Source organism: Microcaecilia unicolor, chromosome 10 (genome assembly GCF_901765095.1).
Source record: "Microcaecilia unicolor chromosome 10, aMicUni1.1, whole genome shotgun sequence".
Lineage (NCBI taxonomy): Eukaryota > Metazoa > Chordata > Amphibia > Gymnophiona > Siphonopidae > Microcaecilia > Microcaecilia unicolor.
Window position 1 is genome coordinate 92,050,483 of NC_044040.1, and position 27,446 is coordinate 92,077,928.

The following is a 27,446-nucleotide window of genomic DNA, read 5'->3' on the forward strand; positions in this document are numbered from 1 at the left end:
GTATCAGCATTTCATCTCAACCAATCTGTGGAGCTTCTGTCCTTTTGCAGGGAGGACGAAGATGTTCAATATTATTCCTTGAAGCTTCTTGATGTGCAAAGAGTTCTCATTAGATATCTGGACTCATCAGGCATTCTGGGCTGATTCTACAAGGCGTACAGCAACATTCTGGGTGGAGATTTCCTTACTATCTTTCCTGCGGATATTTGCAAGGTGCAACACGGTCGATTTTACATATCTTTGCCAAGCACTACAGAGTGGACGTTGCAGGTCACTTGGAAGCCAGTTTTGAGGTTTTGGCCCGCAGGGCGGCAGCACTAGGATCTCACCCACTCTACAGATTGCTTTTAATCATCCTACAGGTTCCGGAATAGTAGGAAGCTATGTAATGGAAGGAGAAATTAGGTCTTGCCTGATAATTTTCTTTCCATTAGTCCTTCCCAGTATTCCAGAGCCCGCCTGAGGTTTCTGAGATGTTTAGTTAGTGCAAAGCAATGGATCAAATAACTGTCATCTTGCATGGTGCTTCATGCATATCTTGTTCTCTACAAGTTGTCCAGAGATGAGAAGTCCACACGTTTGCTCATCTGGTTATTGTTAGGTTGTCGAGTTGTTTAAGGTTGTGTTGTGTGTTCTGAGTTTATCCTTACTGCTTGTCTACATAAATACTGAGGAGCTTGGCTGGATCCAAAGAGAGATGTCTCAGCTCAGTTTTCAGTGTTCTATCTTCACCTGCTGGTTGATGGACACAACTATCCTACAGGTTCTGGACTAATGGAAAGAAAATTATTAGGTATAACCTAATTTCTCCTTTTAAAGGAAGGCTTGTATAAGGAGTGATTTTGATAACAACTTGTCATTTGCCTTTTGGAACACTAGTGCCTAATTTGTTTTAAAGAAGAGACTTGTGTGTGTCTGTCCCTGTTTTGGTATGCATGCAAATTCTGCTTCAATGTCCCCTTGACTGTTATCTCATAACTATGGATATGGCATGTTTGAGTTAACTACACTATAATCCTCTCCAAAATATATATAAATGGCTAACCTTTAACGTTTAGCTGCGTACTTAATTCTCAATTCTTTTTTTTTCCACTTAAAATTTTTTTATTGTAATAATTCTGTAACAGTCATTTTCGCAAAGAGCACATCCTGCTCATATTTGCCCATGCAGGGGCCATCATTTGCTGTACTTTAACATCTTGAACTAGCTTATCAACTATATACACTTCCCCACAACACATGTTATCAAAATAGTCCCATAAACAATATCCGTCCCCAGACAGACCGTGCGCCCATAGTATACACCATCACCTCTCCCGCCCCACCAACCACATCCAACCCCTGCTCAACTTGAGAATGCCCCCTGATTCTTTGGGACACGCTCTCTCCCCCCCCCCCTCCCCTCTCCCACCCACCTCCTGTAATACTCTACCATCCTAAATGCATGTCAATCGCTTTTGTAATCGAGCCCATCCGCCTTTATGTCGCAGTACCCCCTCCCTGCAGTATGCCATTAGGCACTCCACTTGTATTAACTGACCAAATTTGCACTTCCAATCACCCAATGTTGGGGAGTCCACCCTCTTCCAATGCTGTGCTATGAGGCACTTAGCTGCTGCCAACCCCAAGCACAGCCATTTACACTCCTCCCAAGAATCCCTCTCATTATGTAAGCCCAAGAGGCACATCAAAGGACTGCACACCAAAGATGATCCAGTTAACTTTACCAACGCCTTCATAACAGCCTGCCAAAATGGCACCACCCTGGGGCATGTCCACCATATATGTAAAAATGATCCCAATTGAGAGTTACACCTCCAGCATAGAGCCGAAGTACCTGGGTACATCCGCTGCAGCCTCTCCGGTGTGTAATACCATCTAGTGAGAACTTTATATGCATTTTCCTGCACCAAAACACACACTGAAGCTTTCTGAACCTCCCCACAAATAGCTTCCCACTCCTGATCGGAAAAACTGCAATTTAAATCTGCTTCCCAAGCCCCCTGAAAGCTAAATGGTCTGGGATCCCATCCCCGAAAAAATTTATATATCATTGATAGGTCTGGGCTCCCTCCTCCAATAAAAGCCACAGGTTTTCCAGACATTCTATCTCTTGAGGGTTCTCCCCCCTCCAACCCAGTGGCCCCACAAAGTGTTGAATCTGTAAATAGGAAAAAATATCTCCCCAGGTAGGCCATACATGGAGCACAGCGTATCAAAACTCTTCATCCTACGCCCCTGTAGCACAGCTCGGAAATTCAATATACCCATTTGTTCCCACCGCACAAATATGGCATTTTGTCTCCCAGCCCCAAATTTTGGCTCCCATCACAAAGACGCAAGTGTAGATACCCTATGGCCCAATTTCCTCTGCAGTTCTCCCCACAGTTCTACCAGATGTCTCACAAACGGATTTTGTATCCCAGCCAAAATCACTCCCACTCCTTCAGTAGTCCACAAGTAGGAACTCATTGGCCTATGAAGTCTATACGAGTGCTCCACCTGACTAGCTGGCTTTGTTGTTCCCCTCTCCCATTCTATAATCATCCACAGTTGGGCAGCAAAATAATACCACTCAATATTGGTCACCGCTCTACCCCTCCTCTCGGGAGCCCCCCACAATACACGTCTTGCCAAACGGGGATGTCTGCCCTCCCAAATAAACTGTGACAGAAAACCCTGCAGTTGTTTAAGTGTCTGCCTCGGAACCACTACTGGCAGTGACTGAAACAGAAATAACAATCTAGGCAGCACATTCATCTTCACTGCCATATGCCCCCACCAGGAAAGCCACAACCCCTTCCATTGGGATAACCAGCCGAATTTGGTCCACGATCCTTCCATAATTTAAACTATTCACCCTTCTCTGATCCCTGGGAATCTGAATCCCCAAATATTGAATGTGCTTCTTGGCCCATTTGAAAGCAAACAGTCTCTCAATCTACTCTCTTCCATGTGGGTTAGAGAAATCCCCAATAGCTCACTTTTATCCATATTAACCTTCAAACCAGCATATCTTTCAAATTCCCTAAGGATCTCCAACACCGCTAGAGAGGTACAATTCCTTGATGAAATCAAGGACAGCTTTATGGAGCAGCTGGTGAAGGAGCCGACGAGGGAAGGAAAAATTCTAGACTTGGTCCTTAGTGGAGCGCATGATCTGGTGAGGGACGTTATGGTACTGGGGCCGCTTGATAATAGTGATCATAATATGATCGGTTTTAATATCAACCTTGAAGTAACTATATACAGGAAGTCAAATACGTTAGCGTTTAACGTTAAAAAAGGAGACTATGATAAAATGAGAAGAACGGTGGGAAAAAAACTTAGGGGGACAACTGAGAGGGTAAGAACTGTACAACAGGCATGGATGCTGTTCAAAAATACCATCCTGGAGGCCCAGGCCAAACATATTCCACTAATTAGAAAAGAAAGACGGAACTCCAAAAGACATCCGGCCTGGTTGAAAAGTGAGGTGAAGGAAGCTATTAGGGCTAAAAGAAATGCCTTCAGAAAATGGAAGAAGGAACCGTCTGAAAATAACAAGAAGCAGCATAAGGAGTGTCAAAGCAAATGCATGGCGCAGATAAAGAAGGCCAAGAGAGATTATGAAAAAAAAATAGCATTAGAGGCAAAAAAACATAGTAAAATTTATTTTCGGTATATTAAAAGCAGGAAGCCGACAAAAGAATCAGTTGGGCCGCTGGATGACCGAGGGGTAAAAGGGGCGATGGAGGAATACAGAGACGTAGCGGAGAGATTGAATGAATTTTTTGCTTCGGTCTTCACCAAGGAAGATTTGGGTGGGATACCGGTGTCGGAAATGATATTTTAAGCGGACGAGTCGGAGAAACTTACTAACTACACGGTAAACCTGGAGGACGTAATGGGGCAGTTCAGCAAACTGAAGAGTAGCAAATCTCCTGGACCGGATGGGATTCATCCTAGAGTACTGATAGAACTGAAAAATGAGCTTGCGGAGCTACTGCTAGTGATATGCAATTTATCCTTAAAATCGAGCATGGTACCGGAAGATTGGAAGGTGGCCAATGTAACGCCCATTTTTAAAAAGTTTCCAGGGGAGATCCAGGAAATTATAGACCGGCGAGTCTGACGTCGGTGCTGGGGAAAATGGTAGAGGCTATTATTAAAAACAAAATTACAGAGCACATCCGAGGACATGGATTACTGAGACCGAGTCAGCACGGCTTTTGTGTGTGGAAATCTTGCCTGACCAATTTACTTCAATTCTTTGAAGGAGTAAACAAACATGTGGACAAAGGGGAGCCGGTTGATATTGTGTATCTGGATTTTCAAACGGTGTTTAACAAGGTACCTCATGAAAGGCTACAGAGGAAATTGGAGGGTCATGGGATAGGAGGAAAAGTCCTATTGTGGATTAAAAACTGGTTGAAGGATAGGAAACAGAGAGTGGGGTTAAATGGGCAGTATTCACAATGGAGAAGGGTAGTTAGTGGGGTTCCTCAGGGGTCTGTGCTAGGACTGCTGCTTTTTAATATATTTATGAATGATTTAGAGATGGGAGTAACTAGCGAGGTAATTAAATTTGCTGATGACACAAAGTCATTCAAAGTCATTAACTCGCGACAGGATTGTGAAAAATTACAGAAGGACCTTACGAGACTGGGCGGCTAGATGGCAGATGACGTTTAATGTGAGCAAGTGCAAGGTGATGCATGTGGGGAAAAAGATCCTGAATTATAGCTACGTCATGCAAGGTTCCACGTTAGGAGTTACGGACCAAGAAAGGGTGTTGTCGTCGATAATACACTGAAACCTTCTGCTCAGTGTGCTGCTGTGGCTCGGAAAGCGAATAGAATGTTAGGTATTATTAGGAAAGGTATGGAAAACAGGTGTGAGGATGTTATAATGCCATTATATCGCTCCACGGTGCGACCGCACCTTGAGTATTGTGTTCAATTCTGGTCGCCGCATCTCAAGAAAGATATAGTGGAATTGGGAAAAGACCAAGGGTCCATCGAGCCCAGCATCCTGTCCACGACAGCGGCCAATCCAGGCCAAGGGCACCTGGCAAGCTTCCCAAATGTATAAACATTCTATACATGTTATTCCCGGACTTGGGAAAAATCCACAATTCCGGGAATAACGTGTATAGAATGTTTGTATGTTTGGGAAGCTTGCCAGGTGCCCTTGGCCTGGATTGGCCGCTGTCTTGGACAGGATGCTGGGCTCGATGGACCATTGATCTTTTCCCAATGTGGCATTACTTACGTACTTATGTATATGAATCAATTTCGGCAGTACCCTAGCCAACCTGTTAGCCAGGATCTTAGCCACTATCTTTGCGTCCACATTCAGAAGTGAAATAGGTCTATATGAACCACAAACAGTGTGGTCTTTCCCAGGTTTAGGCAGGACCGTTACCCCAGCCTCCGACATGGATACCGGGAGCCCATTGCCCTCCAAAACATCATTACCCACTCACATCAATAAATCTCCCAGCTCCTCCACAAAACACTTGTAAAGCCTCACTGAGTATCCATCTAATCCTGGGGCCTTACCAATGGGAAGCCTTTTTATTACCCTCTGTACCTCCCCTAGTCCATTAGGTTCCCCAAGCTGAGCCCTTTCAGATTCATCCAATCATTGTAATGGAACCTGATCCAAATAACGAGCTATATCTGCAGCCGATGCACCCTCAGAGGCACTATATAAATCTTGGTAATATTGCACAAAGCATTTTCCAATATCTGAATCAGCATAGAGCCAACCTCCTCCCACCATCTTTCAACTTTTGGATAAGGGAGCGCCCTCTCCTTGCCCGTAAATAACGGGCCAACATTGCACTTGATTTATTGGGAAACTCAAAATATTGCTGCTTTAGCTTAGTTCTCATGAAATCAACATCTGCCATCTGTAATTGTGGTATTTCCCCTCTCACTTGTTTAAGGTCTTCCCATATCTGTTGTGTAGGGTTTCGTTTGTGCAATTTTTCTAAGCGTAATAACCTCATATACAAAGTTAGTGAGTGTTGTCCTTTTTCCCTTTTCTTGCGCGATCCCCACTTAATCAAGGCCCCCCTCACCACTACCTTCAACGCATCCCATAACACCCCGTCAGTTACTTCCCCATTATCATTAAAGCGATGGAACTCTTGAATATTAAGCTTAGTATCTTCCTTCACTTTCTCATTGCCTAGCAGTGACTCATTAAGTCTCCAGACTCCTTGTCGCCTGCAAAGACCCATCCCAGTTAGTTTAATCCACATTGGCGCATGATCAGAAACACAAATGGTCCCTATCTCAGCCACCTCCACCATATGCCGTCCGTTGCGATGCACCCACAACCCATCTATACGGGAATAGGTCTGCGCTACATGCGAGTAAAAGGTGTAATTCTGCTGCACCCCATGCAGCAACCTCCAACAATCCACCACCTCCAATCCCTTCATAAATTGCAACAATACCTTCTGTCCTGGACCACTCTGCTGCCCTCCTCCTGTCGAATGGTCTAACTTTGCATTGGGGGATAAATTAAAATCCCCCCCTACCACTACCTACCCTCCCACAAATCCAAAAATCTCTCCTTTTAATGTTTGAAAGAATTTCTTCTGCCCCACATTTGGTGCATAAATATTGATCAGTATCAGCTCCTTGCCCTGCAACCACCCTCTGAGGGCCACACAGCGCCTGCTAGTATTTCGAAACACCTTTTTAATCACAATCCCACAAGTTTGTCTTATCAATATGGTCACTCCCCCCATCCTCTTTGGTCCTTTTCACTGATGTACCACCACTCCCCGAAAAGGCTTACGACGCAGCATGTGAATATCTCTTTGTCTTAAATGTGTTTCTTGTAAAAACGTTACGTCCCACTTCAGCCTGCTCAACTCCTTAAATACTCTACTGCGCTTCCCCTGATTATTGAGCCTGTTCACGTTCCATGTACCCACCAGTAAGGCCTCTCTTCTCCCTCCCCCTGCTCCAAACCCACTCTCCCCTGCTTTAACATATCCACAGTCCCTCCCCCTTCCTCCCCAACCCTCTCCCTCCCTTTATCTAATCTCTCTATCAGTAGATCAGCCATCCCACGATGAATAAACGCACTCTCCTGGACTTTGGCCTCACAACAGTCCATCCCCTGCCCTCTCGTCACTCCACACTCCCCCACATCTGTTACATTCACTTAACCGTTACCTTCCTGTCTAGCATCCCTCCACCCTTCCACCCCCAGACACACACAATTATATTTCCCACACCCCAAATCTCTCCAGTCTCTCAGCTCACCCCTCACAATGTTCCAACATGCTCCCATACTCCCCACTCTTACTAGGGTGCCATGCCCACCTGACCCCCTATGCATAGCACCCCCTGAAATGGTTGCTTATCTGCATAATGTCCTTAGTGAAATAATCAATCTGCCGCCAGTCCACTTAAGTCTGTTTTCCTTCAGGAAGCCTGCTTATCAGATTTCTTTCCCCATTCCACCACCGTCTACCACGCTGAATCTGCTCTGGGTTCCTTGGCGGTCTCCGGGAGCTCAGTCTGTACTGGAACACCTCTACACCCCAAAGATCGCAATGTTGACCAGGCGTCACCCGGGGCCTTTACTTTGCGCGACTTCCCATCCACCGTTAGCCACATCGCAAAGGGGAATAGCCACTTGTAGCGGATCCCTCTTGACCTCATGAATATTGTGACTTCTCTAAAGGATCGACGCATTTATAAAGTAGTCCATGGCAGATCTTGAAACACTCCAATCTTGCAGTTCTTCCAAAGAATCTTTTTGCTGCCTCGCTTTAGACAATATCTGCTCCTTCATGGGAAAATCAGCGAAACACACTACAATGTCCCTTGGGTTGAAATCTCGCTGTGGGCCAGCCACTCTGTGCGCTCTCTGGATGTGGAGGTCCGGTAATTGAACCCCTTCCTCAAGATTCAATATGTGCCCACACAGCTCTCGAATCACTGCTTCACAGTTGCTGAACATATCCAAGTCTGGGACTCCTTTAAAACTCAAATTATTTCAGCGCGACCTATTCTCTAGATCTTCCAACTGCTCCTTTAGTTGTTGCACTTCCACCGTGTCAGCATTCACTACTTTATGGAGTTTTCCCATGTCCTGCTTAAGAGTCTCCATCCCCTTCTCCACCTCACTGACACATGTTTCCAGGTCGCGGATTTCAGCCCTAATTTCTCTCAGGGCATTTTGGACATTCTTCGTACCCCCGCCAGATCGGCCTTCAAGTCCTGAAACCAACCCACCACATCCGATTTAGTAATCTCGCTAGAGTCCTCCAGTCCTTCCTCAGTATGCTCCTCCTTGGTTACAGCTGGAATCGCCGCCATCTTGGACTCACTCCGCTCTGGCCCCGCCGAGACTGCCAGCGTTTTTTTTGCTTTGTTCCGTCATGAAATGGAATTGTTCCAGCCCCTTCTTCGGCAGCATATCTCTGGGACCTCTCCCCTGCGATCCAAGCTTCGAGATGCTGCTCAAATCTACGGGATTTGCTCACTTTTAATAGCGCTCCAGCTGCCATCCCGGTCCATGACGTCACTTCCTCTCAATTCTCAATTTTTAACCATTAGAAAAAAATGGAGGAAAAATCCTCAATAAGACTCCTTATGATTAAGACTTACAGCCTGTTTCGTCAAGGAGCTTTCGCTGTTATTGGCAAAAAACCTCCATCCACCATTTAATTTATTTCTCAAATCACAAAAATATATAACAGAACTTATCTGATCGTGATGTCCAGTGTTATCAGTTCGCCATGGTGGACTCTGGCCAAAGTTTTGAATCTTCTTCAGGGTCCATGGCAGATCGCTATGTTAGATGCAAAACAACACGTTAATGATGTGAAATTACATTGCAACTTAAACTAATAATAATAGGCCGCCTTTTCATACTTCAGTGTTCTGGCATCCAATTCAACGCTTCAAAACTGCAGCTCTCTTTTGAAACACCCTGGAATATGGGGCCTCCATTTATAGGCCGATGTCAGACGCTGGCAATCTGAAATATCCATTCATAGAGCAGTACCATTCATAGCTCTTCTCTTGGATACCATCAAATACCGTTAAAAGAAATGACTCCACTCAAGTTCAAACCTGTCAGTTGTAGTGCCCGCAAATGAAAAATCCATTTTTGTTCCAGTTGGGCAAGGGGTTGTTTATGGTCGCCTCCTCTATCGTTTAGTTTCAATTGCTGTAGAATAATGCACCGTAAAGATTCAAAACTGTGTTGCTCTTTTTCACAGTGCATAGCAGAGGAGCACCAACTTTCTTGATGTTCACTTTACTTTAAGACGACCATAAACACCTCCTTGCCCAATTGGAACAAAAATGGATTTTTTTTGTTTGCAGACACTACAACCGACAGGTTTGAACTCTAAACTTGAGTGGAGTCATTTTTTTTTAACAGTATTTGATAGTATCCGAGATAAGAGCTCTGAATGGAACTGCTCTGATTGGATTTACCAGGTTGCCAGCGTCTGACATCAGTCTGTAAATGGAGGCGCCATATTCCAGGGTGTTTCACAAGAGAGCTGCAGTTTTGAAACGTTGAATCAGATGTCAGAACAGTGAAGTGAGAAAGGCGTCTTATTAGTTTAAGTTGCAAACATCACTAATGTACTGTTTTGCATCTAACAGAGCGATCTGCCAGGGACCCTGAGGAAGATTCGAAACTTTGGCCAGAGTCGGCCACGGCGAACTGATTATACTGGGCATCATGTTCAGATATGTTGTTATATATTTTGTGATTTGAGAAATAAATTAAATGGTGGATGAAGGATTTTTGCCAGTGATGACAGCGAAAGAACCTTGACGAAACTTATTGAGGCTTTTTTCCATTTTTTTTCTACCTAATGGTTAAGAATTGAGCATAAGTATGCAGCTAAACGTTAAAGGATAGCCATTTTGAAATATATATATTTTGAAGAGGATTATAGTGTTGTATGACATAAAGGTATCCTCCCTAGCTCGAATTATTTGTGATAGATGACTGAGTTCACTAGCCACTTAATCATGAATATGCTCTTATAATGCTTTCTATTCAATTTACATAGTAACATAGTAAATGATGACAGATAAAGACCTGTATGGTCCATCCAGTCTGCCCAACAAGATAAACTCACTTTACATGTAAATTGAGTTTATCTTGTTGGGCAGACTGGATGGATCATTCAGGTCTTTATCTGCCTTCATTTACTATGCTACATGGTATGTGTTACTTTAAATGTATACCCGAGTTTGATTTGTCCCTGCCTTTCTCAGGGCACAGACCGCAGAAGTTTGCCCAGCACTCTTCTTGTACAAAGTTCTGAAGCCAATGTCGAAGCCCCTTAAAATTTACACTCCAGCCCATCCCCATCTGTTCAGTCACGATCAGGGTGTAGACTGTAGAAGTCTGCCCAGCACCAACTTTGTTTCCTAGTTACTGGCGTCGCCAGCTAATCTCCGCTAAGATTCTTCGGATTTATTCCTTCAAAACAGGATTCCTTTCTGTTTGTCACGCATGTTTGAATTACATTACCGTTTTCATCTCCATCACCTCCTGTGGGAGGGCAATTTCTTCACAACTGTGAAGTTAGTTACCTTGCATTTTAACTGTGGGTTCTGTTCTTGTTCTATGTTTGTGTGCGTACGTAATTTTTAATTCAGTTTTACTGATTTTAATGGAGCATATATGTGATTATTATTTGTACTTATGATTTACATTTTTTACTATGTTACTTTTGATCCCCTGATGCAGCCCAGTAGTGGACAAAATGTGGCCACGTGGGGAATTTTAATGGACAGTGTTCTTGCCATTGTTTTTGTTCATCTGGGTTGGGAATTTGTTTTGAATTCCCATCCCAAATGAATGATAAAAATGGTGGAAAGCCCATCCGGAACAACTAGAGAGTCCTAGAACGTATTTGAGTCAAATGATGAGCAGTGAAACTGCAAGGAGACATGTCATACTTGGCATGATTTATAACTGATTGAGCCTCCCCTTCTCATGCAGAGCCAAACTACTGGGTATGAAATGATTCTTGCTAACATACTTTCTCATTTTTTATCAGTAGATCTGGAAAATGAGAGGTGGCACGTGGACACAGAACCAGCTTCGGCAAATAAAAATACTGAATCGGCCACGTGTGAAACCCTGGGTCTTGTCCCTTCTGTTATGCTGACTCTTGCACCAGTGCCTGGAGCTCTACCTGAGAGAGGAGATCCTGATCTTGCACCTGATGTCATGGTAAAATATATTGATTTTTCCTAATCTTCACTGTAAGCAGGCAATAGTTATATGAACTACCCTTTTGACCTTCTTGGTAATAAAAGTGTACCTTAGGAAAAAAAAAATTACCTTAGTGATGTTGGCCTTAGAGCTCGTGATTGGCTTATAGGTGCTCATTTTCAAAGCATATAGACTTACCAAGTTACATAGTAAGTAATCTATGTGCTTTGAAAACGAGCCTCATAGACTTATAACATATTAGTATTGATGAAGTGAAACTATTCTGATTTGATGAAGCTTTTTCTGATGTCATGATCAGAATGAATGCATGAGGGTGGCATCACAAATATTTAAATTAATAAAATAATTAGAAATATGTTATCACAGCTGTGGTTGAGAACTGCTGTTACTTTGTTGATGAACAGAATAGTCACACAAATGGGTGATGTATCTTGATACTAATTTGTAACAGCAGCTTGTTCAGAGCTGAGAAAAAAAATTTTTCTGAGCGCAGACATCTTTTGTTTGAGTCTCCTTGGTGTTTATATGCAGTCTTTTTTTTTTTTTTTTTTTTTTTTTAGCTGAAGGTGAACTAGGTTCTCCTTGAAACTTTTTTGGCTATGTAGTCATTGTGCTTTTTTCCCCCCTTGTTTCTTTTGTTTGTTTTTGTTTTTACCAATGTGAGTCTCCAAATGGAAAAATTAATAATAATTCTGCCAGATCTCCATCATCATTAAATTTAATTTGGTATTCTCCAAATTTAGAACATCTGATTGAGAGGTTGGCTTCAAAAGATGTCTCTCATGTAGGAGAAAGGTGTCTATAAAAATTACCAAAATCTATGTGTGGGTCTTATTGCACTACTTGCCCAATTATGTATGCATAAGCTGCACATCTCCTCCTGGGCCATGAAAGGGAATGACTTTCAAAAATTCTTAACTTCCTTTTATTTGAAACTTCTTTGAAATTTATAATCCAAAACAAATACAGTAAGAAATTTCTTTGCGTCAGCTCCACCGTTCTGCACAAATGTGTGTTATCCCTTTCTACCAGAAGGTTGTTGTAGAGGAAACTGAATTCTGCCAATGACATCACCAGCATAAGCAGAGGTGCTCCCTGGAACAATCCAGTATTTATCTTACATTTAGCAGATGTAGGTTATTCTGATGGTCTCTTGTCTCTATCCTAGCCTAGCCATGGCCACAGAGGTGGTCCAGCCTAATGGCACTCCTGGTTCAGTCTTAGGACTGTACCTGGTTGAGCTGATGCTTGGCTGTGCAGCCCCCAGTCACACTTCTTAGTGCCACTGTGTGAGGCTTTGGCTTGGTCCTGCGAGACCTTGTTAGAGGTGTGCAGGTCTCCTTCCCCCCACCTGTTTACCCTGTTTGGGTGTACTTTCCAGGCTCTACCTGCAGCTCCGAGGCTGTCAAAAGTGCTAGCTTCAGCAACATATATACCCCCCCCTGGCTAGCATTATGCCCTTTGTCAGGGGCTAGAACAGGGATTATGAATTTATTTTTATACTGTGCAAATGAGAGAAAAGAGACTGAATGAGCCACAGTGAGCATTTTACATATGCTGTTCCCCTCCCCCCCCTTAAGCTCAAATGGATACATTCCTCTGGCAGTGTTCCTGTCAAGGCAAATTGGCAGTAAGAGTCCTCCCTTCTCTCTCAGTTCACTTACAGGGAGAATAAATTCCTGGTCACGTGACGGGCGTTTTCATTCCTGCTCACTCAGGTCCTTCTGCAGGGTGTCCTGGTGGGTTCCCTGGGAGTCCCTAGGGGCTCCGGAGGTTTTTTGGCTCCAGAGCTTGACCCAGATGGTTAAGCAGGTCCTGCACCGGGACCCCTCTTGGGACCTAATCCTAGCCTTAACTGTAGCCTTCATTCTCTTGGTGGATGGCCCTGTTTTGGTGTCTCAGTGCCGTAGAATGGAGCTGGTTGTTCTGGAGCATTCTTCAGAGGGAGTGGAGGACACCTCAGAAGTCATCTTGGACTCGTAGTTTCTCATAGACTCAGTTTCTGAGGACCCTCCTTGTCGGGAGGTTGTAGAAGAGCAGTTCCATGGGCTCCAGCTCGTTTTGTTGTGAGGAGCTGTCTTATCTCTTTAGACAATGTTGTTGGGTCGTTGGCTAAGCGTAAGCCTTCAGTAGTGGGTCCCTCAGGACCTGAAGCATTTTCCTCTCCATAAAGATCTCATCTACTAATGATGTCAGAGTGAGTCCCCAGATGTACTCTCTCAGGGTGGCCAGGGCTTTTGATAATCTCTATGCCTTCGCTGAAAAGGTTGAGAAGTATTGGGTCTTCCCGAAGGTGGATGCCTTAGTTATGGCAGTCACAAAGGTGACCGCTGCACCTATCCAAGGGGGCTTGGCTCTTAGGGAACTCCATGAAAAGAATGTAGAGCAGCAACTCCACCTGACATTTTTGGTGGGGGCTCAGAATTCAGGTGGCTATCTGTGGTGACTACGTAACTCCATGCTGCGTTGGTTTCAGCAGGTGTCAGGATCCCCGGAGATTTCTTGCCTGGAGCTCAGATGGCCTTTTTGGGCGGATGTCCTCTATGATCTGGTCCATCTTGCTTCCCACTCAGTGGCTGTGTTGGAGAGTTGCTGTTGGTTGTGCCTTCACCACTGAGTGTGGAGTGGCTTTCAAGAAGCTTATAGAGTCAGCTGCCTTTAGGGGGTGCTTGCTGGTTTGGTGATGGCGTGGAGAAGTGGTGAAGGATATGGGGGAGGCATGGCTCTGTGAGCTGTGGCAAGGTGCACAGCAATCCTTGGCCTCAAGGGGGAGAGACGCTTTAGGTGCCGTATTGGTGCCCTTCATCCATGCAGGTCCTTCAAGCAGGGGTTCTTTTGAGGCCCCAAGCAAGCTGGTCCCTCGAGTCCCTCAGGCATGACCGCAGCCACTCGGCCTGCCCAGTGAGGGTACGTTGGACCCTTTGTTTCCGATGGGAGGCAGGCTGTCTCTTCTGCAACGAGTGGGTACGCATCACTTAGCTCAGTGGGTTCTGGGAGATGGTCGAGAGGAGGTAACTCCATGGAGTTCACCCATCCTAGTTCCAGACATCTTCATGACCTCGCCTCGCAGCTTGACTCAAAAGCGCAAGGCTGTCGCTCTTACCCTTTAGCATCTCTGTGATATATGAGTGGTGGAAACTTTTGGCTGGCAGAGTGCAGCCTGGACAGGGTACTCCATCTAGTTCATGATCTTGTAACAGGGTAGTTCTTTCACCCCATCTCGGACTCCAAGGGGCTGGATGCTTGTCTGCGAATACAGTGCTTTGGATGGAAACGCTTGGCTTGGTCATCGCCTGGTGAGGCTGGGGCAGCTTTTGACTTCCCTGGATCTCATGGAAGCCTACCTCCGCTTCCCTACTGCAGATCATCACAAGGATATCTGCGTGCCTGTGTGTTGGGGCAGCACTTTTCAGTTTGGGGTTTTGCCCTTGGGCGGGCTGTGGTGCCCCACATGTTTGCAAGGTGATGAGGGTGGTTGCTGCGCACCCTCCAGCACTGGGTATTTAGGTTTATCCCTGCCTGGACAACTGGCTGATTAAGACCGTCTTAGCTTCTGAGGCTAGTTGTGGCTACCTTCGCAGGTAATTTCCCTCCTCAAATCCCTGGGTTGGGTAGTGACCTGGCCCTGTTCAGTTCCTGGAGTATCTTGGGGTCTGCTTCGACACTGTGAGAGGGATGCTTTTTGTTTTGGAGGAGTGGGAAGATGAACCCCGGGTGCAATTGTGTTGGTTGTGCAGTCTCCCAGAGCCCACGATTTTGGATTACTGGAAGCTCTTGGGCACCTTGGCTATTATGAGGAGGTGGTGCCTTGGGCAAGGGCTCATATGCGCCTGCTGCAGAGGGCTCATATGCCAGAGGGCTTATATGCGCCTGCTGCAGAGGGCTCATATGCGCCTGCTGCAGAGGGCTCATATGCGCCTGCTGCAGAGGGCTCATATGCGCCTGCTGCAGAGGGCTCATATGCGCCTGCTGCAGAGGGCTCATATGCGCCTGCTGCAGAGGGCTCATATGCGCCTGCTGCAGAGGGCTCATATGCGCCTGCTGCAGAGGGCTCATATGCGCCTGCTGCAGTGGGCTCATATGCGCCTGCTGCAGTGGGCTCTGTTTCGCAGGACATCCATTGTCATCTGCCTCTGCTGCCCAAGGCGAGGCTCAGTCTAGCCTAGTGGGACAGTCCGACTCATCTGCTGAGAGGTGTTTTTCTGAATTCCCTGCAGTGGGTTCTGGTCACCATGGATGCAAGTCTCCCCAGTTGGGAAGCTCACAGTTTGGGCCGAGTCCATAATCGCCTAGAGTCCTGTGCGGGCTGCCTAGCTCTGCCAGAGTTTCAGCTGCTCCTCGAGGGGAAGTTCATAGTGATATTGGACCACTGCTCTGACAGTGGCGTACATAAACAACAAGATGGCGCCAGAAGTCAGGCGGTGGCCCCGAATGCAGCATGTCTCTGTCAGTGAACGGAGGACCCATCTGTAGACCCTTTCAGCAGTCCCACTTTGCAGTCAAGGATAAGGTACAGATGGATGTTCGCGGACGCTCCCTCCTGGATTTGGGAGGTGGGAGCTAGGGCAACAGGTCTTTCAGCTCATTCTGGATCACCGGGGTCCTCCAAAGTTCAGGTTGATGTCCAGGATAATCTTGTCAGTTGACGAACGGAGCCGGCCTCTTGGAGGATAGACACCATCGTTCAACCGTGTCTGTTGGAGGAACCCATCTGTATTCCTTCCATGGTCTCTGATAGTCTACCTTCAGGCTGTGGTATGTGGTTCTCCATTGCCTCCTAGTGGAGGATCATCCACTGAGCAAGGGCCAGGGTGTGCCTTGACTAGGGCCAGTAGACGTGGAAGATTCAGATTCCTTATGGCATAGAGTTTGGGAATTTGAGAGGAGACTATTGGAGATGTGTGGGTTCTCCCACATGGTGGTCTCTATGCTGCTTCACTCCAGGAAGGCCTCTAGGTCTCATGGCTTAAACATTCTTGAATCCTGGTGCAGAGAGTGTTTCTGTCTCTCTGGAGGGCTCAGATTCCTGATAAACTGGAGTTTCTGCAGCTAGGCCTGTATTAGGGAATGGCTCTGAGCTCCCTGAGGGTCCAGGTAATGGCTCTAACCGGTTTTCATGGGAAGATGAAGGGTATCTCTGGCTTTGCACAGAGAGGTGGCTCATCTGCATCCTCCGCTACGCCCTTCTTTCCTGATCTCATTCTGGTGCTCCATTATAACCTCTACGCTCGGTTTCCACCAAGGACCTTACTATCAGGGCAGTGTTTCTGGTAGCTATCATCTCTTCTCGTAGAATCTCTGAGCTGCAGGCACTAATTTACTGGGACCTGTATCTGTCTTTCACAGAGGACTCAAGTTCCCCGTGTATGGTCCCATCCTTTCTGCTTAAAGTGGTGTCTCTGTTCGATGTTAATCAAGATGTCTGCTTGCCCTCCTTTTTGGCGGAAGGTTTGGTTCCTGGGGATCGGATGTTCCATGAGCTAGATGTCCAGAGAATGCTGTTCCATGAGGGAGATGAATGAATTTCATCTGTCCACCTTTTTTGTGCTTTTCATGGCCTTTGGAAGGGCCAGGCAGCCTCTAGGCCTCTATTACTACTACTACTACTACTACTACTACTACTACTACTACTTATCATTTCTATAGCACTACTAGACGTACGCAGCGCTGTACACTTGAACATGAAGAGACAGTCCCTGCGCGACAGAGCTTACAATCTAATTAGGACAGACAAACAGGACAAACAAGAGATAAGGGAATATTAAAGTGAGGGTGATAGAATAAGGGTTCTGAACAAGTGAATAAGGATTAGGAGTTAAAAGCAGCATCAAAAAGGTGGGCTTTTAGCTTAGATTTGAAGACGGCCAGAGATGGAGCTTGACGTACCGGCTCAGGAAGTCTATTCCAGGCATATTGTGCAGCAAGATAAAGGAATGGAGTCTGGAGTTAGCAGTGTAGGGGAAGGGTGCAGATAATTTACCCAGTGAATGGAGTTCCGGGAGAGGTGAGAGTGGAGAGGTACTGAGGAGCTGCAGAATGAATGCACTTATAGGGCAATAAGAGGAGTTTGAACTGTATGCGGAAACGGATAGGAAGCCAGTGAAGTGACTTGAGGAGAGGGCTAATATGAGCATAACAACACTGGCGGAATATTAGTCGTGCAGCAGCATTTTGAACAGATTGAAGAGGAAAGAGATGGCTCAGTGGGAGATCTGTGAGAAGCAAGTTGCAGTAGTCTAAGCGAGAGGTGATAAGAGTGTGGATGAGGGTTCTGGTAGTATGTTCAGAAAGGAAAAGGGTGAATTTTGGTGATATTATAGAGAAAGAAATGACAGGTTTTAGCAGTCTGCTGAATATGTGCAGAGAAGGAGAGGGAGGAGTCTAAGATGACCCCAAGGTTACAAGCTGATGAGACAGGAAGGATGAGAGTGTTATCCACAGAAATAGAGAATGGGGGAGGAGGAGAGGTTGGTTTAGGGGGAAAGATGAGAAGCTCAGTCTTGGTCATGTTTAGTTTCAGATGGGGCTGAGACATCCAGGCAGCAATGTCAGACAGGCAGGCTGATACTTTGGCCTGGATTTCGGCTGAGATTTCTGGTGTGGAGAGGTAGATCCCGGAGTCATCAGCGTAAAGATGATCTGAAAACCATGGGATGAGATCAGAGTACCAAGGGAAGAAGTATAGACGGGGAAAAGAAGAGGTCCCAGGACAGAGATACACCAACTGACAGTGGGATAGAAGTAGAAGTGGATCCACTAGAGTATACACTAAAGGTACGCTGGGAGAAATAAGAAGAAAACCAGGAAAGAACAGAGCCCTGAAATCCAAGTGAGGACAGCGTATCAAGGAGTAGGCTGTGATCAACAGTGTCAAAAGCAGCAGATAGATCGAGAAGGATGCGGATAGAATAGAGACCTTTGGATCTGGCCAGGAACAGATCATTGGAGACTTTAGTAAGTGCTGTTTCAGTTGAATGGAGGGGGCGAAAGCTAAGAATAGCTTGAGATGAAAGAAAGTCAAGGCAACGGCGGTGAACAGCATGTTCAAGTATCTTGGATAGGAAAGGGAGGAGGGAGATGGGGCAATAGTTGGAAGGACAGGTAGGGTCCAATGAAGGTTTTTTAAGAAGTGGTGTGACTACGGCATGTTTGAAGGCATCAGGAACAGTGGCAGTGAAAAGTGAAAGACTGAGGATATGACAGATAAAAGGGATGACAGAAGGAGAGATAGTGTTAAGTAGATGGGTGGGAATAGGATCAGAGGAACAGGTAGTTAGTTTCGAGGAGGAAATAAGATGTGTAGTTTCCTTTTCAGTGATTTCAGAAAAGGAAGAAAAGGAGGCAGGGGTTGAAGGGTTGAGAGAAAAGACTAAGGGAAGAAGAGATGGAGGTGACCTGGTTGAGAATTCAAGTTAATCTTGTGAACCTTATCATGAAAGTACTCAGCCAGAGTCTGGGGGGAAAGTGAAGGGGGGAGTTGGAGGTGAAGGCACTTTGAGGAGAGAGTTCAGTGTGGCAAAGAGACATCGAGGGTTCGAGCCAAGAGAATTTGTCAACTGGATGTAATAGTCCTGTTTGGCAAGTAAAAGAGCAGACTGGAAGGAGGTCAGCAAGAATTTGAAATATATGAAGTCAGCATGGGCATGGGATTTCAGCCAAAGGCATTCATCAGAGCGGGCACAGGAACATAGGTAGTGGATTCTAGAGGTCAGTGAAGGCTGGGGTTTGGTACGTTTTACAGAACGGGGAATGGGAGGAGTGAGGGTATCCAGGAGAGAATAATATTATAGGAAGAGACAGCCTCATTGACAGACTTGGATAACATAGTGGTAGAGAAGAGATTTGAAACACTGAAGGACAGAGTAGAAGGGTCAATAACCTGAAGATTCCTAAATGTATTGGTTAAGATTGGACGGGACTGGGGAGGAGGGTGTTTAAGTGTGAAAGTTATCAGATGATGGTCAGAGCGGGGAAGAGCTGAGGCACAGAAACTGGAGAGTGAGCAGTTTGAGAAGAGGATAACATAGTAACATAGTAGATGACGGCAGAAAAAGACCTGCACGGTCCACCCAGTCTGCCCAACAAGACAAACTCACATGTGCCATTTTTTGTGTATACCTTACCTTGATTTGTACCTGTCCTTTCCAGGGCACAGACCGTATAAGTCTGCCCAGCACTATCCCCGCCTTCCAACCACCAGCCCCGCCTCCCACCACCGGCTCTGGCACAGACCGTACAAGTCTGCCCAGCTCTATCCCCACCTCCCAACCACCAGCCCCGCCTCCCACCACTGGCTAAGCCTCTGGGGATCCCTTCCCTCTGAGCAGGATTCCTTTATGTTTATCCCACGCAAGTTTGAATTCCATTCCCGTTTTCCTCTCCACCACCTCCTGCGGGAGGGCATTCCAAGCATCCACCACTCTCTCCATGAAAAAATACTTCCTGACATTTTTCTTGATTCTGCCCCCCTTCAATCTCATTTCATGTCCTACCGCCTTCCCGTCTCCGGAAAAGGTTCGTTTGCGGATTCATACCTTCAAATATTTGAACGTCTGTATCATATCACCCCTGTTTCTCCTTTCCTCCAGGGTATACATGTTCAGGTCCGCAAGTCTCTCTGCATACGTCTTGTAACGCAAATCCCATACCATTCTTGTAGCTTTTCTTTTCACCGCTTCCATTTTTTTAACATCCTTCACAAGGTACGGCCTCCAAAACTGAACACAATACTCCAGGTGGGGCCTCACCAACGTCTTATACAGGGGTATTAAAACTTCTTTTCTTCTGCTGGTCACACCTCTCTCTATACAGCCTAGCAATCTTCTAGCTACGGCCACCGCCTTGTCACACTGTTTCGTCGCCTTCAGGTCCTCAGATACTATCACCCCAAGATCCCTCTCCCCGTCCGTACCTATCAGACTCTCACCGCCTAACACATATGTATCCCGTGGATTTCTACTCCTTAAGTGCATCACTTTGCATTTCTTCGCATTGAATTTTAATTGCCAAACGTTAGACCATTCTTCTAGCTTCCGCAGATCTTTTTTCATGCTTTCCACTCCCTCTGGAGTGTCCACTCTGTTGCAAATCTTGGTGTCATCTGCAAAAAGGCAAACTTTACCTTCTAACCCTTCGGCAATATCACTCACAAATATATTGAATAGAATCGGCCCCAGCACTGATCCCTGAGGCACTCCACTACTCACCTTTCTCTCCTCCGAGCGAACTCCATTTACCACCACCCTCTGGCGTCTGCCCGTCAACCAGTTCCTAATCCAGTTCACCACTTTGGGACCTATCTTCAGCCCGTCTAGTTTATTCAAGAGCCTCCTGTGGGAAACCGTGTCAAAAGCTTTACTGAAATCTAAGTAGATAACGTCCATAGCACGTCCTTCATTTAATTCTCCGGTCACCCAGTCAAAGAATTCAATGAGATTAGTTTGGCACGATTTCCCTTTGGTAAAACCATGTTGTCGTAGATCTTGCAACTTATTTGCTTCCAAGAAATTCACTATCCTTTCCTTCAGCATCGCTTCCATTACTTTTCCAATAATTGAAGTGAGGCTTACCGGCCTGTAGTTTCCAGCTCTTCCCTGTCACCACTTTTGTGAAGAGGGACCACCTCCGCCGTTCTCCAATCCCACGGATCCTCTCCCATCTGCAAGGATTTATTAAACAAATCTTTAAGAGGACCCGCCAGAACCTCTCTGAGCTCCCTCAATATCCTGGGGTGGATCCCATCCGGTCCCACTGCTTTGTCCACCTTTAGATTTTTAAGTTGTTCATACACACTCTCTTCCGTGAACAGTGCTATATCCACTCCATTCTCACATGTACTTTTGCCAGTCCATTGCGGTCCTGCTCCAGGATTTTCTTATGTGAAAACAGAACAAAAGTATCTATTTAGCAAATTTGCTTTTTCTTCATCATTATCTATATAGTGGTTCTCAGCATCTTTCAGTCTCACAATTCCCTTTTTAGTCTTCCTCCTTTCACTGATATACCTGAAGAAAGTTTTGTCACCCCTCCTTACATTTCTAGCCATTTGTTCTTTTGCTTGCGCTTTCGCCAGAAGTGTCACTGTCTTGGCTTCTTTCAGTTTCCTCCGGTATTCCTCCCTGTGTTCCTCTTCTTGAGTCTTTCTGTATTTCAGGAATGCCAACTGTTTAGCCTGTATTATCTCAGCCACTTGTTTGGAGAACCATATCGGTTTCCTTTTTCTCTTGCTTTTATTTACTCTCTTTACATAAAGGTTTGTGGCCCTATTTACAGCTTCTTTCAGCTTGGACCACTGTCCTTCCACTTCTCATTCATACTCCCATCCCATCAGCTCCTTCCTCAGGTATTCCCCCACTTTACTAAAGTCAGCACGCTTGAAATCCAGGACTTTGATTTTTGAGTGGCCGCCCTCCACTTCAGCTGTCATATCAAACCAAACTGTTTGGTCACTGCTGCCCAGGTGGGCGTCCACTCGGACATTTGACACACTATCCCCATTTGTGAGCACCAGATCCAGCGTCGCTCCCTCTCTCGTGGGTTCCGTCACCATTTGTCTGAGCAGAGCACTTTGAAAAGCATCCACGATCTCTCTACTTCTTTCTATTCCGCAGACGGAACTTAATCTACATCCGGCAGATTGAAATCTCCCAGCAACAGCACCTCTCTCTTCTTTCCCAACTTATGGATATCTGCGACCAGATCTTTATCTAGATCCTCCAATTACGTCGGAGGTCTGTAGACAACACCGACGTGTACAGAGGTTTTATCGTCTCTTTTTAAGGTGATCCGTATCGCTTCTTCCTTTCCCCAGGTCCCTGACATTTCAGTTGCCTCGATGTCATTTCTCACATACAGAGCTACTCCTCCACTTTTTCGACCCTCTCTATCCTTCCTAAATAGATTATAGCCCGGTATGTTTGCATCCCATTCATGGGAACCATTTAGCCACGTCTTCGTGATTGCAACAATGTCTAAGTCTGCCTCCAACATCAGGGCTTGAAGGTCATGAACTTTATTGCTTAGACTGCGAGCATTTGTGGTCATCGCTTTCCATGTACATTTTCTGGTATGTGTTTCAACATTTGTGATTTGGGGTTGTTTTTTGTCTTTGTTTCATATCTTTTTGTTTCACCTCCATTGTTTGTTCTTCCGCATCAGTTCTATTTTGAGGAACATCACAGTGCTGTAATGGAGCAAAAGAATTCTGTAGGGGCAACACTTGTGAGGGTGGATGCCTCTGTGTCACATAACGAAGTCTGCCTGAGCCTACGGTGAACCATCTATTCTTAGGTGGTTTTATCCTTTGAGGTAGTGGTGTGAATTTGGCTTGATTCTGTGCATTATGATGTTGTGCAGTCTTAGAAGTTGCTTTAAGTGCATCTAATTCCTGCTTTACTTTACTGAGCTCCTGTTTTAAACTATTGAGCTGATGACAGATAGGACAAGCCTTAAGGCTCCAGATGATTGACCTTGAAACTAAAGCACCACAATTATTACAGAGAATAAAAGAGAATACTTTACTGAGCTCCTGTTTTAAACTATTGAGCTGATGACAGATGGGACAAGCCTTAAGGCACCAGATGATTGGCCTTGAAAGTAAAGCACCACAATTATTAAAGAGAATAAAAGTCATCCTGATTTGTTGGAATGGGTATGAACAGGTATGCTATAATGGGGTTTAACCGTGTGCAAGATTAATTTTACTCCTCAGCAATCTGAGACAGTTGTAATTAGGGTGAAGTTAATTTGTGATAAGTAGTTATTCAGAAAAGCTAATTAGGAAGTCTTAGGGTGGGTGGGATGAGGGGAAGGGTTGGGGGGCTTAAACTTTACCTGTGGAATGTGTTTGCTGTAAAACCTATCTCTAGGACTGTGTTAAGCCACTATTCTACACAGCTGTAGATAAGATCAAGACAGTGGCCATTCTGGTGAGTGGGGGCAGTGGAGGACAGTTGAAGATTGAAAGAGGATGTTAAAGCAAGAAACTGAGAAGCATAAGAGTCAGAGGGATCATTAGCATGAATGTTAAAATCCCCAAGAATGAGGGAAGGAGATGAAGGTTCAATAAAGAAGGAAAGCCAGGCATCAAAGTCAGTGAGAAAGGAAGAAAGGGACTTATCAGGGGTCGATAACTGACTGCTACTCGGAGAGGCAGAGGAGCAAATAGATGGATGGAGTGGACTTCGAAGGAAGAAAAACAGTGAAACTGAGGTAGAAGAAGAGGTTGAAATCTATAAGAGTGTGAAAGTAGTAGCCCGACACCACCTCCTCGGCCAACCGGGCGAGGAGTATGGGAGAAAAGATAACCTCCATGGCATAGGGCCGTGACTGAAGCAGAGTCTCCAGGGTAAAGCCAAGTTTCAGTTAGGGCAAGCAAATGGAGAGTATGAGAGATAAAGCGGTCATGGATGTAGGAAAGTTTGTTACAGACTGAGTGGGCATTCCACAGAGCACAAGAGAAAGGCAGGGAAGAAGGGGGGGGAGGATAGGAACAGAAATTAGATTAGAGATATCACAGTTTGACCTGCAGAAATGGGATGAGAGCTGATGTGGAGGACCAGGATTGGGATTAATGCCCCCAGCGGAGAGAAGGAGCAAGAGAGTATGGAGAAGAGTAGGAGAGGTTTGATGACAGCGACGAAGGCGAGATGTACTCAGAAAGGAGATGGATGAATGGAAGGAAGGAAATGTTGAAGGTTGAGAGCTGAGAAAAAGGAAGAGGAAAAAAGAGATGGTGAGATGATGAATACAGAGGGTGAACAATGTGTTTCTGCAGTGTACAGTGGTTTCAGATGGAGAAACAGATTAGGAAGGGACAGTACCAAGAAGAAAAAGTGTACTGGAGCCATACGTAGTAACTAGGAGAAAATGCCCTTTGCGCCGTCAGGCGCACGGCACCTAGAGCAGAGGGCCTGAGTGGATTGGAGTGGACCTGGAAGTCACCCCGGAGAAGACTATAAAGGATATGCAGATGAGCTGCAAGTCCTCCACAGCACCTGAAAGGTAGTCGGTGGTAGAGCTGGGCACCTCTCAGCCAAGGAAAGGCTTACCAGGGGTTAGGCTGAAGCTAGCATTCCTCCTCCTGAGGTGGATCAAGGCAGCTGTTGAGTCCACCTACATCAGCAAGAATCGTCAGGTCCCTCAAGGGCTGATGGCCCACTCTCTGCTAAGGCTTATGCCGCTGCCTGGGTAGAGGCTTGGGCAGTGTCCCCTGAGGACATCTGCAGGGTGGTGACTTTGGTCATCGCTGCTTTTCTTTGCTAAGTACTAAAGGTTGGAAGTATTGGCCAGAGTCTGCTTGAACTTTGGTAGAGCTGTCATTCAGGAGGCCTTGTCTTCCCCTGTCCAGTAGACTGCTTTGGTACATCACGTTTGTGCAGAATGGTGGAGCTGACACTAAGCAATGAGAGATTTTCTTAACCAGATAATTTTGTTTTCTTTAGTCCATGACACTGTTCTGCAATCCTGCCCATGGAAGACCTTGGCTCGGGGTTCTGGGTGTGTCTGTGCTTCCTTTATAGTGCTTCAAAAATCATTCTGTTATTGGTAACCATATTGAGTTCCCGTGATATAGCTACAGTACAGTAGATCAATCATGATGATATCATGGCATGGGCCATTGTGACCAGGCTTGTATTTTCAGTATATGAAGAGATTGTATTTTCAGTATATGAAGAGATTTTATAGTTCCTTCAGGTGATAGAAACAGTTTTTAAAGATTGTTTGAATTTGCGGGATCAAAAGTGATGAGTCTAGTAGTACCTCAAAATTAAAATTCTTCCCCTTAAACACTTGATTCTTGGGCAAGGGCATATAAGCCCTCGCCCAAAAACAACCAGAGATAAACCCCCACAGCAGGTATTAAGGAAGGAATAGGCTGCTACTACTACTACTACTTATCATTTCTATAGCGCTACTGAACGTACGCAGCGCTTCACACTTGAACATGGAGAGACAGTCCCTGTTCAATAGAGCTTACAATCTAATTATGACAGACAGACAGGACAAGTAAGGGATAAGGGTTAGGACAGACAGGCAAGGGCTGGGTGGGTCAACTTCCTGAACTTTGAGAGGCTTCCAAATCATAGGGATCTCCTGCTGCAGGAGAGGCTTCTAGGCCTTTAAGATGCTTATCCATAGGCCCCCCTCCACCTGGGGAGTACTGTTCTCACCTAATTTGGACTTCCCCTTATGCTTGCTTGTGTGTGTATAATATGTGTGTGTGTATGTGTATATATATATATATATCTCCTATATAATAAAACGCACCTCCAACATTCTGAAGCTGACTGCATGGCTGAGGCATTCCTGCTCTCTGTATCCATCTCCTGAATTGACATCACGTACTTCCGGGTTCGTCACAAGCAGAAATGACCAACCACATGAGGTTTCTCGGCTTCAGAATGTTGGAGGTGCATTCTATTAAATAGGATTGGTCAGTTCCTTGAAGCACAGCCAGAGCTCAGCGTCCTGCACAGTAACGCTCAGACACCAGAGAGAGAGAGAGGGACGGCCTGACACCAGAGAGGGGGGGGGGGAGGTATCTCTGTCACACACTCTCTCTCTCTCTCTCTCTCTCTCTCTCTCTCTCTCTCTCTCTCTCTCTCTCTCTCACAGTCAGTCTTTCTCTCTCACACACACACACTCTCTCTCTCACACAGTCAATGTCTTTCTCTTTCTCTCTCTCTCTCTCTCACAGTCAATGTCTTTCTCTCTCTCACACACACACACTCTCTCTCTCACACACTCTCTTGGTCTCATACACTCAGTCTCACAGAGAGTCTATGTCTCACACACACACACACTCTCTCTCTCTCTCTCTCAAAGTCAGTCTTTCTCTCTCTCACACACACACACTCTCTCTCTCACACACTCTCTTGGTCTCATACACTCAGTCTCACAGAGAATCTATGTCTCACACACACACTCTCTCTCTCTCTCTCTCTCTCTCACACACTCTCTTGGTCTCATACACTCAGTCTCACAGAGAGTCTATGTCTCACACACACTATCTTGCACACACTGTATCTGTGTGAAACACACTCTCTCTCTCACACTGTGTCTCACATACACACTTGCACACACTCTCATTCTCACACACACACACTCTCTCTCTCACAGACACACTCGCACCCAGACTCACTCTCTCTCTCTCACATACACACTTGCACATTCACTCTCTCTCTCTCTCTCACACACACACTTGCACATTCACTCTCTCTCTCTCTCACACACACTTGCACATTCAATCTCTGTCGCACATACACTCTCTCAAACATACACACTCCGAGGAAAACCTTGCTAGCGCCCGTTTCATTTGTGTCAGAAACGGGCCTTTTTTACTAGTGTGTGTATATATATCTATATATATACATATATAGATATAGATAGATATAATGGAATATCTTCAAAACTGTTCACAAATTGAACTGTCTTTGGTCCCTCCGTGCCACAATGTCCAGGAATGGAGTGAGCTCTTGTGCCGATCCGAAGACCAGCAGTCAGAAATCCCCACACTTCACCTGCAGCAACCACTGTTCCCCAGCGGTTGAGCCCCTGGGTTCAGATGGCCATCAGGACTTGGAAAGTGGGATGAGAGCAGGACTTGGAAAGTGGGATGAGGGCAGGACTCAGATGACAGAGACAGATAGTAATCAGCAGAGATCAGGTCCAGGCACAGAGTCAGGGCAGGCAGCAATCCAGCAAAGGTCAGATTTAAGCAGAGTCAAAACCAGGCAAAACAGGAATAATCACAGCAGGAATGCACCAGATACCAGGAAGAAGTAGCTGAGGCAAAGAAAAGAGGGTAACTCCTAGTTTTAAAGTGAAGGCGTCTCTGATGTCAGTGTAGGCGCGTCAAACCGGAACTGATGTTCCAGGTATGTGACACTCCCCTACTCCAGGGGAGCCTGCCATGCCCCTTATGGGACTTTACTTACTGGAATACCCAGGCTACCCACACCAGAGGACACACTCTGGACCTCTTCTCTTAAGTCGGCCAACCGCAGCAACCAGTGCATAGCTAAAGCTCTGTGGTCAGCTGTCCCTTGGTCTGACCACTTACATAGTAATATAGTAAATGACGGCAGATAAAGACCTGTACGGTCCATCTAGTCTGCCCAACAAGATAAACTCATTTTACACGGTATAGATTTGTATTTAAGAGCTTTGCAGCTTGGATAGTGTAGGTATAGGTATGATCGTGTTGATTTGGAGGCGTT

At 45.7% G+C, this 27,446-nt stretch overlaps 1 protein-coding gene across 2 annotated transcripts in view; it reads left to right on the forward strand.

Annotated features, from left to right (window-relative positions):
* CREB3L2 (cAMP responsive element binding protein 3 like 2) overlaps positions 1–27,446 on the forward strand; it is a 395,423-nt gene that overhangs the window by 66,653 nt on the left and 301,324 nt on the right. Inside the window, exon 3 of one of the 2 annotated variants that reach the window (XM_030215916.1) lies at positions 11,048–11,223. In XM_030215916.1, coding sequence (XP_030071776.1) covers positions 11,048–11,223 — 176 coding nt within the window. The remainder of the gene's footprint in view (positions 1–11,047; positions 11,224–27,446) is intronic. The other variant, XM_030215917.1, reaches the window with a different exon arrangement.